Source organism: Panulirus ornatus, chromosome 55, assembly GCF_036320965.1.
Source record: "Panulirus ornatus isolate Po-2019 chromosome 55, ASM3632096v1, whole genome shotgun sequence".
In the NCBI taxonomy this organism is placed as follows: domain Eukaryota; kingdom Metazoa; phylum Arthropoda; class Malacostraca; order Decapoda; family Palinuridae; genus Panulirus; species Panulirus ornatus.
Genome location: NC_092278.1, coordinates 35,743,739 through 35,757,573, shown reverse-complemented (window position 1 = coordinate 35,757,573; position 13,835 = coordinate 35,743,739). Strand labels below are relative to the sequence as shown.

Below are 13,835 nucleotides of genomic sequence, written 5' to 3'. Positions count from 1 at the left end.
ACTTCCCAGGTCTTCTCCCCAAGTGCATACTCACCCCTCTCTCCAAAATTCTTGAATTTACCTTCCTAGCCACCCCAACCATATACAAGTTAAACAAACATGGTGCCATTATACACCCTTGGCGCAGACCAAACTTATGACTTTAGTTTGAAGATTTGCCTTTATCCCTTTTGCCTTTATACAGTGGCACTATACATGCATTCCTCCAATTCTGAGGCACTTCCCTCATACACACAATGAATATACTTACCAAAGAATCAGCAACATAATCACCTTAATAAATTCAACTGTTGTACCGTCCAATCCCGCTGCCTTGCCGTATTTCATCTTCTGCACGGTTTTCATGAAACCACTCCCTGACCCATTCATTTTGCAAAGCACGCAGATCCAAACATCCATCTGCCACTCTATAATCAAACATACCTAACAGTCCTTCAAAACACTCACCCCATCTCCTCCACTTCACCACCTGTTATCACTATCCCTTTCACTCCCTTAAAAAAATGTCCCCATTGTTCACTTGTCTTTCGCACATTATTTACCTCCTTCCAAAACATCTTTTTATTCTCTCACCCTAACTCTCACTTGTCTTTTTTTTTTTTTTTAACCCTTGTAACTTACTCTTGATCGCCTGCTTCTTTCTCTTGTACATCTCCCAGTCATTTGCACTCCTCCCTTGCAAGTACTACCCAGACACCTCACGTATGTTGATAAAAATCATAGGACAATGTGTTTCTCTTTGTATGGCACATATAAACAGTTGAAGTTTGCTTTCAAGAAAAATTGATAAGCTTGGCTTGAGGTCCCTAAAAGTGGGCAGGATATTGGAGATGGAAAATATGGATGAAATTACGTAAAACAAAGGAAAATATGGATAAGTTTACGTAACGCAAAGGAAAACAAATAGAACTTTACTGATTCTCAGTAACCCTGACTCGATATTCCCTCTGGAGCAGAGAATTGCCTCTTCCATTGTGGGCAATGCGCTGCCCTTTCACTAGCTTTTCTCCCTTAATTGAGGTACAGGTTGAACATCCGAAATCTAAAATGCTCCAAAATCCGAAACTTTTTGAGCTGCGACATGACGTTACTAACTAGTGGAAAATTCCACACCTAACCTCACTTTCCCATGCTGGCCTCAGACGCTCTGTTGGCGCCAGTTTGTAACAAACCATCGTCACCGTGGCCAGACCTACATGCAATACTGTGTTGTTTGCTTATTCTCTGCTATGTGAGAATAAGTGTATGAAAATGATTGCTTTATCTATCTGGGAGGTGGGTTGATTAGAAAGGGTAGTGAGTGGTGGGATGAAGAAGTAAGAGTATTAGTGAAAGAGAAGAGAGAGGCATTTGGACGGTTTTTGCAGGGAAAAAATGCAGTTGAGTGGGAGACGTATAAAAGAAAGAGACAGGAGGTCAAGAGAAAGGTGCAAGAGGTGAAATAAAGGGCAAATGAGAGTTGGGGTGAGAGAGTAGCATTAAATTTTAGGGAGAATAAAAAGATGTTCTGGAAGGAGGTAAATAAAGTGCGTAAGACAAGGGAGCAAATGGGAACTTCAGTGAAGGGCGCAAATGGGGAGGTGATAACAAATAGTGGTGATGTGAGAAGGAGATGGAGTGAGTATTTTGAAGGTTTGTTGAATGTGTTTGATGATAGAGTGGCAGATATAGGGTGTTTTGGTCGAGGTGGTGTGCAAAGTGAGAGGGTTAGGGAAAATGATTTGGTAAACAGAGAAGAGGTAGTAAAAGTTTTGCGGAAGATGAAAGCCGGCAAGGCAGCAGGTTTGGATGGTATTGCAGTGGAATTTATTAAAAAAGGGGGGTGACTGTATTGTTGACTGGTTGGTAAGGTTATTTAATGTATGTATGACTCACGGTGAGGTGCCTGAGGATTGGCGGAATGCGTGCATAGTGCCATTGTACAAAGGCAAAGGGGATAAGAGTGAGTGCTCAAATTACAGAGGTATAAGTTTGTTGAGTATTCCTGGTAAATTATATGGGAGGGTATTGATTGAGAGGGTGAAGGCATGTACAGAGCATCAGATTGGGGAAGAGCAGTGTGGTTTCAGAAGTGGTAGAGGATGTGTGGATCAGGTGTTTGCTTTGAAGAATGTATGTGAGAAATACTTAGAAAAGCAAATGGATTTGTATGTAGCATTTATGGATCTGGAGAAGGCATATGATAGAGTTGATAGAGATGCTCTGTGGAAGGTATTAAGAATATATGGTGTGGGAGGCAAGTTGTTAGAAGCAGTGAAAAGTTTTTATCGAGGATGTAAGGCATGTGTACGTGTAGGAAGAGAGGAAAGTGATTGGTTCTCAGTGAATGTAGGTTTGCGGCAGGGGTGTGTGATGTCTCCATGGTTGTTTAATTTGTTTATGGATGGGGTTGTTAGGGAGGTGAATGCAAGAGTTTTGGAAAGAGGGGCAAGTATGAAGTCTGTTGGGGATGAGAGAGCTTGGGAAGTGAGTCAGTTGTTGTTCGCTGATGATACAGCGCTGGTGGCTGATTCATGTGAGAAACTGCAGAAGCTGGTGACTGAGTTTGGTAAAGTGTGTGAAAGAAGAAAGTTAAGAGTAAATGTGAATAAGAGCAAGGTTATTAGGTACAGTAGGGTTGAGGGTCAAGTCAATTGAGAGGTGAGTTTGAATGGAGAAAAACTGGAGGAAGTGAAGTGTTTTAGATATCTGGGAGTGGATCTGGCAGCGGATGGAACCATGGAAGCGGAAGTGGATCATAGGGTGGGGGAGGGGGCGAAAATTCTGGGAGCCCTGAAGAATGTGTGGAAGTCGAGAACATTATCTCGGAAAGCAAAAATGGGTATGTTTGAAGGAATAGTGGTTCCAACAATGTTGTATGGTTGCGAGGCGTGGGCTATGGATAGAGTTGTGCGCAGGAGGATGGATGTGCTGGAAATGAGATGTTTGAGGACAATGTGTGGTGTGAGGTGGTTTGATCGAGTAAGTAACGTAAGGGTAAGAGAGATGTGTGGAAATAAAAAGAGCGTGGTTGAGAGAGCAGAAGAGGGTGTTTTGAAATGGTTTGGGCACATGGAGAGAATGAGTGAGGAAAGATTGACCAAGAGGATATATGTGTCGGAGGTGGAGGGAACGAGGAGAAGAGGGAGACCAAATTGGAGGTGGAAAGATGGAGTGAAAAAGATTTTGTGTGATCGGGGCCTGAACATGCAGGAGGGTGAAAGGAGGGCAAGGAACAGAGTGAATTGGAGCGATGTGGTATACTGGGGTTGACGTGCTGTCAGTGGATTGAATCGGGGCATGTGAAGCGTCTGGGGTAAACCATGGAAAGCTGTGTAGGTATGTATATTTGCGTGTGTGGACGTATGTATATACATGTGTATGGGGGTGGGTTGGGCCATTTCTTTCGTCTGTTTCCTTGCGCTACCTCGCAAACGCGGGAGACAGCGACAAAGCAAAAAAAAAAAAAAAAATTTTAAAGTCAGGAATGAAGATTGTCCACATAGGCTTTCTGGTGGTTCATTGTTACACAAACTTTGTTTCATGCGCAAAATTATGAAAAAATATATATATTTTATACATTACCTTCAGGCTATAAGTTGTATAGGAAACAAATGGATTTCGTTTAGATTTGGGTCCCATCCCCAAGATATCTATTATCCATCATGACAAATGTGGAAAACAGAATGGTATGGAAACAAACGGGTTAGAACTGAGACATACCTCTACGTTTCACGGTCGGACGCCATGTCGTGTCGCTCTCTGATTGGATCGCTTGCCCTGCCGCCTATACCCGTTCATAGCGTTCTCCGCTGCCTGATGAGAACAGCAAGATGTACCAAGACCTTGCGCTAGCGTTGCTCTTAATCCCGTACTCCAGGTATCACTTAATTGTTTGTCACTTGCCTATCGTTAACTTGAAGTCGACCGTTTAGTGATCGTGTGAGAGCTTACATAAAGTAAAAGAATAAGGACAACGTTAACACAAGGTCTGAGTTCAATCTTGCTGTTCACGTGGGGCAGAGGAGCTGGCTGTGAACGGGTAGAGGCAAGCAGGACAAGCGATCCAATCTGAGAGCGACACGCCAAGGCGTCCGACCGGGTGACCATCACTAGCAAGGGAACACGGTCCCGATGAATGCTGGGATCAATGTTTCCTGAGGAAAACCGTTGAACGGTCGAAAAGTTGAGGTGTGTCTCAACTCTAATCCGTTTTTCATATCATCCGGTTTTCCGCATATCATTATGTATATGTTAATATTCCAAAATTCGAAACACTGATCCCGGCATTTCGGATAAGGGGTACTCGACCTGTATCATCATTGTTCTCCCTGGATTCCTCAAGTTAGATTTCAGTGTCCTTAAATGCAATGACCAGACTTAATGTAAGTTTTTTTTTTCCGCTGTCTCCCGCGTTTGCGAGGTAGCGCAAGGAAACAGACGAAAGAAATGGCCCAACCCACCCCCATACACATGTATATACATACGTCCACACACGCAACTATACATACCTACACAGCTTTCCATGGTTTACCCCAGACGCTTCACATGCCCTGATTCAATCCACTGACAGCACGTCAACCCCGGTATACCACATCGCTCCAATTCACTCTATACCTTGCCCTCCTTTCACCCTCCTGCATGTTCAGGCCCCGATCACACAAAATCTTTTTCACTCCATCTTTCCACCTCCAATTTGGTCTCCCACTTCTCCTCGTTCCCTCCACCTCCGACACATATATCCTCTTGGTCAATCTTTCCTCACTCATTCTTTCCATGTGCCCAAACCATTTCAAAACACCCTCTTCTGCTCTCTCAACCACGCTCTTTTTATTTCCACACATCTCTCTTACCCTTACGTTACTTACTCGATCAAACCACCTCACACCACACATTGTCCTCAAACATCTCATTTCCAGCACATCCATCCTCCTGCGCACAGCTCTATCCATAGCCCACGCCTCGCAACCATACAACATTGTTGGAACCACTATTCCTTCAAACATACCCATTTTTGCTTTCCGAGATAATGTTCTCGACTTCCACACATTCTTCAAGGCTCCCAGGATTTTCGCCCCCTCCCCCACCCTATGATCCACTTCCGCTTCCATGGTTACATCCGCTGCCAGATCCACGCCCAGATATCTAAAACACTTTACTTCCTCCAGTTTTGCTCCATTCAAACTTACCTCCCAATTGACTTGACCCTCAACCCTACTGTACCTAATAACCTTGCTCTTATTCACATTTACTCTTAACTTTCTTCTTTCACACACTTTACCAAACTCAGTCACCAGCTTCTGCAGTTTCTCACATGAATCAGCCACCAACGCTGTATCATCAGCGAACAACTGACTCCCTTCCCAAGCTCTCTCATCCAAAACAGACTGCACACTTGCCCCTCTTTCCAAAACCCTTGCATTCACCTCCCTAACAACCCCATCCATAAACAAATTAAACAACCATCGAGATATCAGACACCCCTGCCGCAAACCTACATTCACTGAGAACCAGTCACTTTCCTCTCTTCCTACACGTACACATGCCTTACATCCTCGATAAAAACTTTTCACTGCTTCTAACAACTTGCCTCCCACACCATATATTCTTAATACCTTCCACAGAGCATCTCTATCAACTCTATCATATGCCTTCTCCAGATCCATAAATGCTACATACAAATCCATTTGCTTTTCTAAGTATTTCTCACATACATTCTTCAAAGCAAACGCCTGATCCACACATCCTCTACCACTTCTGAAACCACACTGCTCATCCCCAATCTGATGCTCTGTACATGCCTTCACCCTCTCAATCAATACCCTCCCATATAATTTACCAGGAATACTCAACAAACTTATACCTCTGTAATTTGAGCACTCACTCTTATCCCCTTTGCCTTTGTACAATGGCACTATGCACGCATTCCGCCAATCCATTAATGTAAGTAAAAGCTTTTTTTTTTTAGTAAAGTGACATGGCGCAAACAAAAGAATGCCCTAGTTGAAACTGTTACGTGGAAGGGTAAGATACCAGGTTTTATTAAAAAGTAAATACAGTGAAGAGAAATTTGAGCTTCTCAGGTGTTTGGAGATCCATTAAATAAAATTGGAAACGTAATGAGAATTGGAAATGCAAAACAAGAAAAGGAGGAAGATAAGTAAACTATTTTATGTGAAGAAAAAGTATTTGACTGAAGCTGCCCAGAGTAGTACTATAGTCCTGACTGGGGAGCATTAAAGTGGTGTCTTGAACCATTTCCCTCTATAGGTATTACTGTGGTTTTTGCTCCCGAGAGCTGACTGCTTGGGTGCTCCCACCACGAGCTAGACCACGAAATACTCAGCATGCTGCTGCGTTACATGATTCCTTTGTGGCCGTTAGCAACTCAAGGGTGGGCCGTTTTGATAACTGTTTCTTTCCCTGTACCTCGAAGGTTTGGAACTATCACTCCTAACTTGACAGAGTTTAGTCGAAAGCGGTCCGACTTAGAAACTGTTTCAGGCTAACATCCAAACTTCACCCTCTTGTATTCCACAATTGTGGTTCACTTTCCCTCCTCTGTAGGTATTACTTTGGTTTTTCTCCCGAGAGCTGGCTGCTTGTGTGCCCCCACTACTAGCTAGACCACACAATACTCGGCAAGCTGCTACGTCACATGAGTACTGTATGGCTGTTGGCAACTCAAGGATGGACCGTTTTGAAAAGTTTTTCTTAACTCTCTACCTTCTCATGTCTTTCCCAGTAACTATGACCTGGTAGACTGTATAAGTTTTATTATCATTATTATTATTGTTATGATCATTATTATTATTATTATTATTATTATTATTATTATTATTATTATTATTATTATTATTTTTATTATTTCACATTCTTACTTTTCCCTCTCAGAATTCTCTTGTGTTTCAATTACGGTCATGATGTAGACCATTGTTAGTGACTGGAGCCTCCAGTGTAAAAGAAAAAAAAATCCCTAATATTTATGACTTAGTACATTTTGAAAGACAAGTTTTTCACTCCCCCCCCCCCCCCCAATTAATACTTTCCCTTGTCTCTTCCTTTTCCCATTCGTAATCTCTATATTTTGATTAAGGCCCGGCCTTTTAACTGCAGTCCATGACAGGCCTCCAACTTAAAAAGAAAGTTTATGAATACTGAATATAAAGGTAGTTATACAATTTGGGCCAAAAGTCACTGTGCGTCTATACTTCAGCGAGAAAACCGGCTTTTTAGTACGACAAATGGCCTACGTGACTTTTGACACGTATGGCGACCCACCCCCTTGGATGTGAATTTATCGTGGAAATCATGTTAACGTATCTAAATTGTATGACCTCATGGCCTATTCATAAACCATTAATCGTACATTTTGATGTTTCCATAAAACATTAATCGTACATTTTGATGTTTCTTTCCCAGGACTTTCAAGAAATCAGCTGACAGTTTACTTCAAGGTTCAAGAGTGACGATGGCCAGGCAACGTCGACCAGTACTTGGTATAGGAATTATGCTACTCGCCCACAAACTCTATAGCATAGGGATGAACACCATACCTCCAGTTACTCTTCTTGCTGTCATTGGTCAGGTGAGGTGGTACCTGTAGAAACTCGTGTGATTCGTAGATTATTGAATAGCCTTACTATACATTGTTCCTTATATTACATCGTATTGAATAGCCTTAGTATACATTGTACCTTATACTACCTCGTATTGAATAGTCTTAGTATACATTGTTCCCTATACTACTTCGTATTGAATAGTCTTAGTATACATTGTTTCTTATACTACTTCGTGTTGAATAGCCTTCGTGTACATTGTTCCTTATTCTACCTTGCACAGATTTATTCCTGTAATATCTTTTCTATTTCTCTTCATCCAACATCTATCCACATTTCCTATGTGTACACGTTTCCATGAACATGCCGTTTCACCCCAGAGCCAGCATGTCCCGCGAACTGCCTCTGGTATCAGAAACCTTCGATCTCCCTCCTGCTAACTATTTTAGATGATACTGGAACATTTTTAAACATCAGTAAAGTTGAAATAAGAAAAAATAAATTATAATCTGGTGCATCTTCAAATCTTTACAGTTTGAACCATTCATACGTAAGGTGTGGGGTCTCTCCCTCACGCTATTACCTTCTAATTTATTTAGTGTTAGATATTAGATATCATCTGTCTTACCTGTCTTGAGACAACAGTTGTTGAATCACAATTTGGAGTGTTTTCCATAACCCTAATGCCTCTCCCAACCAGTAACCCTCAATTTACCCCCACCCCACTCCAGCAGCACCATACATTAATAACTTTTCAGTCAGAAATCTTTGTACATTTCGTCATGATGGAATGTGGTAATGTGTATGGGTGATAACCTGTTTCAGGTATGGTATAATCCATACCTAAAAGTTACACTTGGGAAAAAATGGTTAGGAATGTACCCCCTTCTCTCATAACATGGGTTTCAGTGGTTCAAATTACGTAGCATTACAGTATGGGCATGCATGAGTGTGTAGACCACATCAGACGGGCGCTTGAGGTCAGGTCGGCACACCATACATGTCACAGGAGCGAGGTTGGTTAGGTCGAGTTCGCTACCCCCACATCAGGCGGCTTCGGCCGGGGGAGGTGGGGGTTAAGAGGGGGTGTGGCCTCATAACGCCCCGGGTCTAAAAATAGCCATGTCACCAAACCATGGCTCCAGCTCGCACAGAAATCCCTCGGAAGAAATTACATGACGTTTACATGAATATAAAATCCAACCGAAATGAAATAGCTGATTGGGCATTGTTTGGTTACCTGTGAACACATTGATATGATTGGTTTAGAAGTAGGCAGTCACCAAATCATGGCGCCAGTCTCGCACAGAAATCACTCGGAAGAAATTACATGACGTTTACATGAATATAAAATCCAACCGAAATGAAATAGCAGAATTGGCATTGTTTGTTTACCAGTAAACACATTGATATGATTGGTTTAAAGAGAAACATTTCTGAACACGATAAACAACGATCTAATTAGCCGAGTACAATCTGTCAAGACTTTAAATTATGTGTAAAGGACAGAGACGGTTCAGGAGGTGGAATTGCACTGCATGTAAAATCTTGCCTAAACCCAATCGAAATTCGTATTACAACACTGTTGAACACTTGCATGTTCAGATTTGCTCAGAATATTCTAGATTTCATATAAACGTCGTCCATAAACGCCATAATAAGCCAGCAGATATGGACACTGTAATATACGAGAGTTCACAATGAGCAATATATAGGATAAAGAATTGATCATTCTTAGAGATCATAACCATACAGAAATCAACTGGCAAACCACCTCGAAGTGTTGAAATTGAATCTCCAGACTTACCAACTTTTTCGTAAAACAACAAGCCAGGATGGTAGTCCCAAGATATTGCAAAAGCTAAACGGCGCTGAAATAACCTGTACAAGCTTTAGAAATCAGACAGTGACCCAAATATTGCAACCCAATATGACACGATCAGAAGATACGTGAAAGGTCTTATCGCCACATTACATTATTCTAACAAAATTTAAAACTTGAATTCCGGCATAGGTCATTGAAACAAAAAATCTACTTAATATCCAAAATAAGTATTACAAGATTAATTTGTGTGAAATACAAAACAATAAAATTTAATTTTCTTTCAAAACTAAATGAAACCTTGTTCACAATATTGAATAAAAGATTTCCAAGTTCATAAATTGTTCATATGCAGGGTGTTAGCTATTAACACAATGCCTGATAACTTTTTTTTAATGTCACAACACACCTTTTTTTTTTTTAATCTATGTCACAACACACCTGGGTTAATGTGGCCAAACCTTATTCTGCCAGTCAGTTCAATAGTTCACATACTTTTACCGTGACTCCCTTCGTCCATAAACTAATGTACACATTAACCCTTAACACCAGCACCACTTTGTCACACTCTGAATCCTGCTCCAACACTAACTCCACAACTTATGAATATGCCTCACCACCCCCAGTTTAATTCATTTCTGGACCTCAGCCTGAGTACAGTCAAACCTACCCTTCCTCGTAACTGCCGGCTTCGCGCCAGTTATTCGCGCGGTCTAGCTACAGTTTGGAGCATTGTGTCACTCCCACAGAACCGGGTGGATCTCACCTGGCACATTTTTTTTCGCCCTATGGGATCCCTTGGCCACGATGTGGCCGTCCGCTACACAACGTAGCCGGTCAGAACCTGCTTTACATTTCTGGGTATTGTACACCCTCACGCCCAGCGTGTCCTCGGGCGATGCCGAGTCGCCAAACACACTTATTGCTCTCGAAACTCGCAGTCGAGAATTCCCTATATCATCACAACGGTCTGCGACTCTCTATGCACCAATACAACCTTGAACCACAACTCAGCCACGTACCTGCTTCGATACCGGCAGAATTTCCAGCAAACGTGTATGTGTTGTTACCAGCCGTAGGCCAACCATTCTCAACCAGCAGACTTTTCTCATTATGCAAAGTATTTGTATTTTTTTTATTTATTATACTTTGTCGCTGTCTCCCGAGGTAGCGCAAGGAAACAGACGAAAGAATGGCCCATCCCACCCACATATACATGTATATACGTACACGTCCACACTCGCACATATACATACCTATACATCTCAACGTATACATATAGATACACACACAGACATATACATATATACACGTACGTAATTCATACTGTCTGCCCTTATTCATTCCCGTCACCACCCCGCCACACATGAAATAACAACCCCCTCCCCCTGCATGTGCGCGAGGTAGCACTAGGAAAAGACAACAAAGGCCACATTCTTTCTCACTCAGTCTCTAGCTGTCTAGCTCCCTTTCCACATCCAGGCCCCACAGAACTCTCCATGTTTTACCCCAGACGCTTCACATACCCTGGTTCAATCCATTAACAGCACGTCGACCCCGGTATACCACATCGTTCCAGTTCACTCTATTCCTTGCATGCCCTTCACCCTCCTGCATGTTCAGGCCCCGATCACTCAAAATCTTTTTCACTCCATCTTTCCACCTCCAGTTTGGTCTCCCACTTCTTGTTCCGTCCACCTCTGACATACAAAGGGAAGGTCACAGGGATAATCAGTGTGTTCAGTTGAACAAAGAGGCTTAACCATGCAAGTGTATGCCTTACTCAGATGATGCAGAAGTAAAGTCGACTACTCATTAACATTGTATTTCCTCTCGTATCTTAGTGTTACTATTTGTTTTTAGGCCATTTTGCAGTAGCTTACCTAAACCAGGAGCGCGAGCTCTACATGCAAAAACCATAAATACTTTGTCAACCCCCTTGAACACGGCAGCTTCCCCACACTGTTATAACCAAGGCCCATTTAACTTATATAGACGTTGGTTATACCTGACGATCTCTTCGATTACACAGCACTATTGTTTTTCAATAGTCTGATTATTATTTTATATATCACACGTAATGGCAAATTACATAAAACAAGCGTTAACTTTTACTGTGGTCGACTCCGATTACACAAGATTAATTTTATTTTCTGAGTCTATGTAAGAAAAATATTATTATTATTATATGATTGTTACATTTTACTGTGCATTGCGTAAGCTGTAAGTGCATGGTGAACTTGGGTTTATGCGAATATACATTATCTTGTGGAGGCTAAGGTGAAGATTTGTATGGGTTTTCAGAAAAGAAGAGTGAATGTTGGGGTGAAGAGGGTGGTGAGAGTAAGTGAGCTTGTGAAGGAGACCTGTGTGAGGAAGTACCAGGAGAGACTGAGTACAGAATGGAAAAAGGTGAGAACAATGGAAGCAAGGGGAGTGGGGGAAGAATGGGATGTATTTAGGGAATCAGTGATGGATTGCGCAAAAGATGCTTGTGGCATGAGAAGAGTGGGAGGTGGGTTGATTAGAAAGGGTAGTGAGTGGTGGGATGAAGAAGTAAGAGTATTAGTGAAAGAGAAGAGAGAGGCATTTGGACGATTTTTGCAGGGAAAAAATGAAATTGAGTGGGAGATGTATAAAAGAAAGAGACAGGAGGTCAAGAGAAAGGTGCAAGAGGTGAAAAAAAGGGCAAATGAGAGTTGGGGTGAGAGAGTATCATTAAATTTTAGGGAGAATAAAAAGATGTTCTGGAAGGAGGTAAATAAAGTGCGTAAGACAAGGGAGCAAATGGGAACTTCAGTGAAGGGCGCAAATGGGGAGGTGATAACAAGTAGTGGTGATGTGAGAGGAGATGGAGTGAGTATTTTGAAGGTTTGTTGAATGTGTTTGATGATAGAGTGGCAGATATAGGGTGTTTTGGTCGAGGTGGTGTGCAAAGTGAGAGGGTTAGGGAAAATTATTTGGTAAACAGAGAAGAGGTAGTGAAAGCTTTGCGGAAGATGAAAGCCGGCAAGGCAGCAGGTTTGGATGGTATTGCAGTGGAATTTATTAAAGAAGGGGGTGACTGTATTGTTGACTGGTTGGTAAGGTTATTTAATGTATGTATGACTCATGGTGAGGTGCCTGAGGATTGGCGGAATGCGTGCATAGTGCCATTGTACAAAGGCAAAGGGGATAAGAGTGAGTGCTCAAATTACAGAGGTATAAGTTTGTTGAGTATTCCTGGTAAATTATATGGGAGGGTATTGATTGAGAGGGTGAAGGCATGTACAGAGCATCAGATTGGGGAAGAGCAGTGTGGTTTCAGAAGTGGTAGAGGATGTGTGGATCAGGTGTTTGCTTTGAAGAATGTATGTGAGAAATACTTAGAAAAGCAAATGGATTTGTATGTAGCATTTATGGATCTGGAGAAGGCATATGATAGAGTTGATAGAGATGCTCTGTGGAAGGTATTAAGAATATATGGTGTGGGAGACAAGTTGTTAGAAGCAGTGAAAAGTGTTTTTCGAGGATGTAAGGCATGTGTACGTGTAGGAAGAAAGTGATTGGTTCTCAGTGAATGTAGGTTTGCGGCAGGGGTGTGTGATGTCTCCATGGTTGTTTAATTTGTTTATGGATGGGGTTGTTAAGGAGGTAAATGCAAGAGTTTTGGAAAGAGGGGCAAGTATGAAGTCTGTTGGGGATGAGAGAGCTTGGGAAGTGAGTCAGTTGTTGTTCGCTGATGATACAGCGCTGGTGGCTGATTCATGTGAGAAACTGCAGAAGCTGGTGACTGAGTTTGGTAAAGTGTGTGGAAGAAGAAAGTTAAGAGTAAATGTGAATAAGAGCAAGGTTATTAGGTACAGTAGGGTTGAGGGTCAAGTCAGTTGGGAGGTGAGTTTGAATGGAGAAAAACTGGAGGAAGTGAAGTGTTTTAGATATCTGGGAGTGGATCTGTCAGCGGATGGAACCATGGAAGCGGAAGTGGATCATAGGGTAGGGTAGGGGGCGAAAATTCTGGGGGCCTTGAAGAATGTGTGGAAGTCGAGAACATTATCTCGGAAAGCAAAAATGGGTATGTTTGAAGGAATAGTGGTTCCAACAATGTTGTATGGTTGCGAGGCGTGGGCTATGGATAGAGTTGTGCGCAGGAGGATGGATGTGCTGGAAATGAGATGTTTGAGGACAATGTGTGGTGTGAGGTGGTTTGATCGAGTGAGTAACGTAAGGGTAAGAGAGATGTGTGGAAATAAAAAGAGCGTGGTTGAGAGAGCAGAAGAGGGTGTTTTGAAGTGGTTTGGGCACATGGAGAGAATGAGTGAGGAAAGATTGACCAAGAGGATATATGTGTCGGAGGTGGAGGGAACGAGGAGAAGAGGGAGACCAAATTGGAGGTGGAAAGATGGAGTGAAAAAGATTTTGTGTGATCGGGGCCTGAACATGCAGGAGGGTGAAAGGAGGGCAAGGAATAGAGTGAATTGGATCGATGTGGTATA

General features: G+C 42.3%; 1 protein-coding gene across 2 annotated transcripts in view; it reads left to right on the top strand.

Annotated features, from left to right (window-relative positions):
- Positions 1–13,835, top strand: part of LOC139765691 (rhomboid-related protein 4-like) — a 34,597-nt gene that overhangs the window by 7,126 nt on the left and 13,636 nt on the right. For both annotated transcript variants that reach the window (XM_071693452.1, XM_071693453.1), the window contains exon 2: positions 7,402–7,567. In XM_071693452.1, coding sequence (XP_071549553.1) covers positions 7,451–7,567 — 117 coding nt within the window. In that variant the 5' untranslated portion in view covers positions 7,402–7,450. The remainder of the gene's footprint in view (positions 1–7,401; positions 7,568–13,835) is intronic.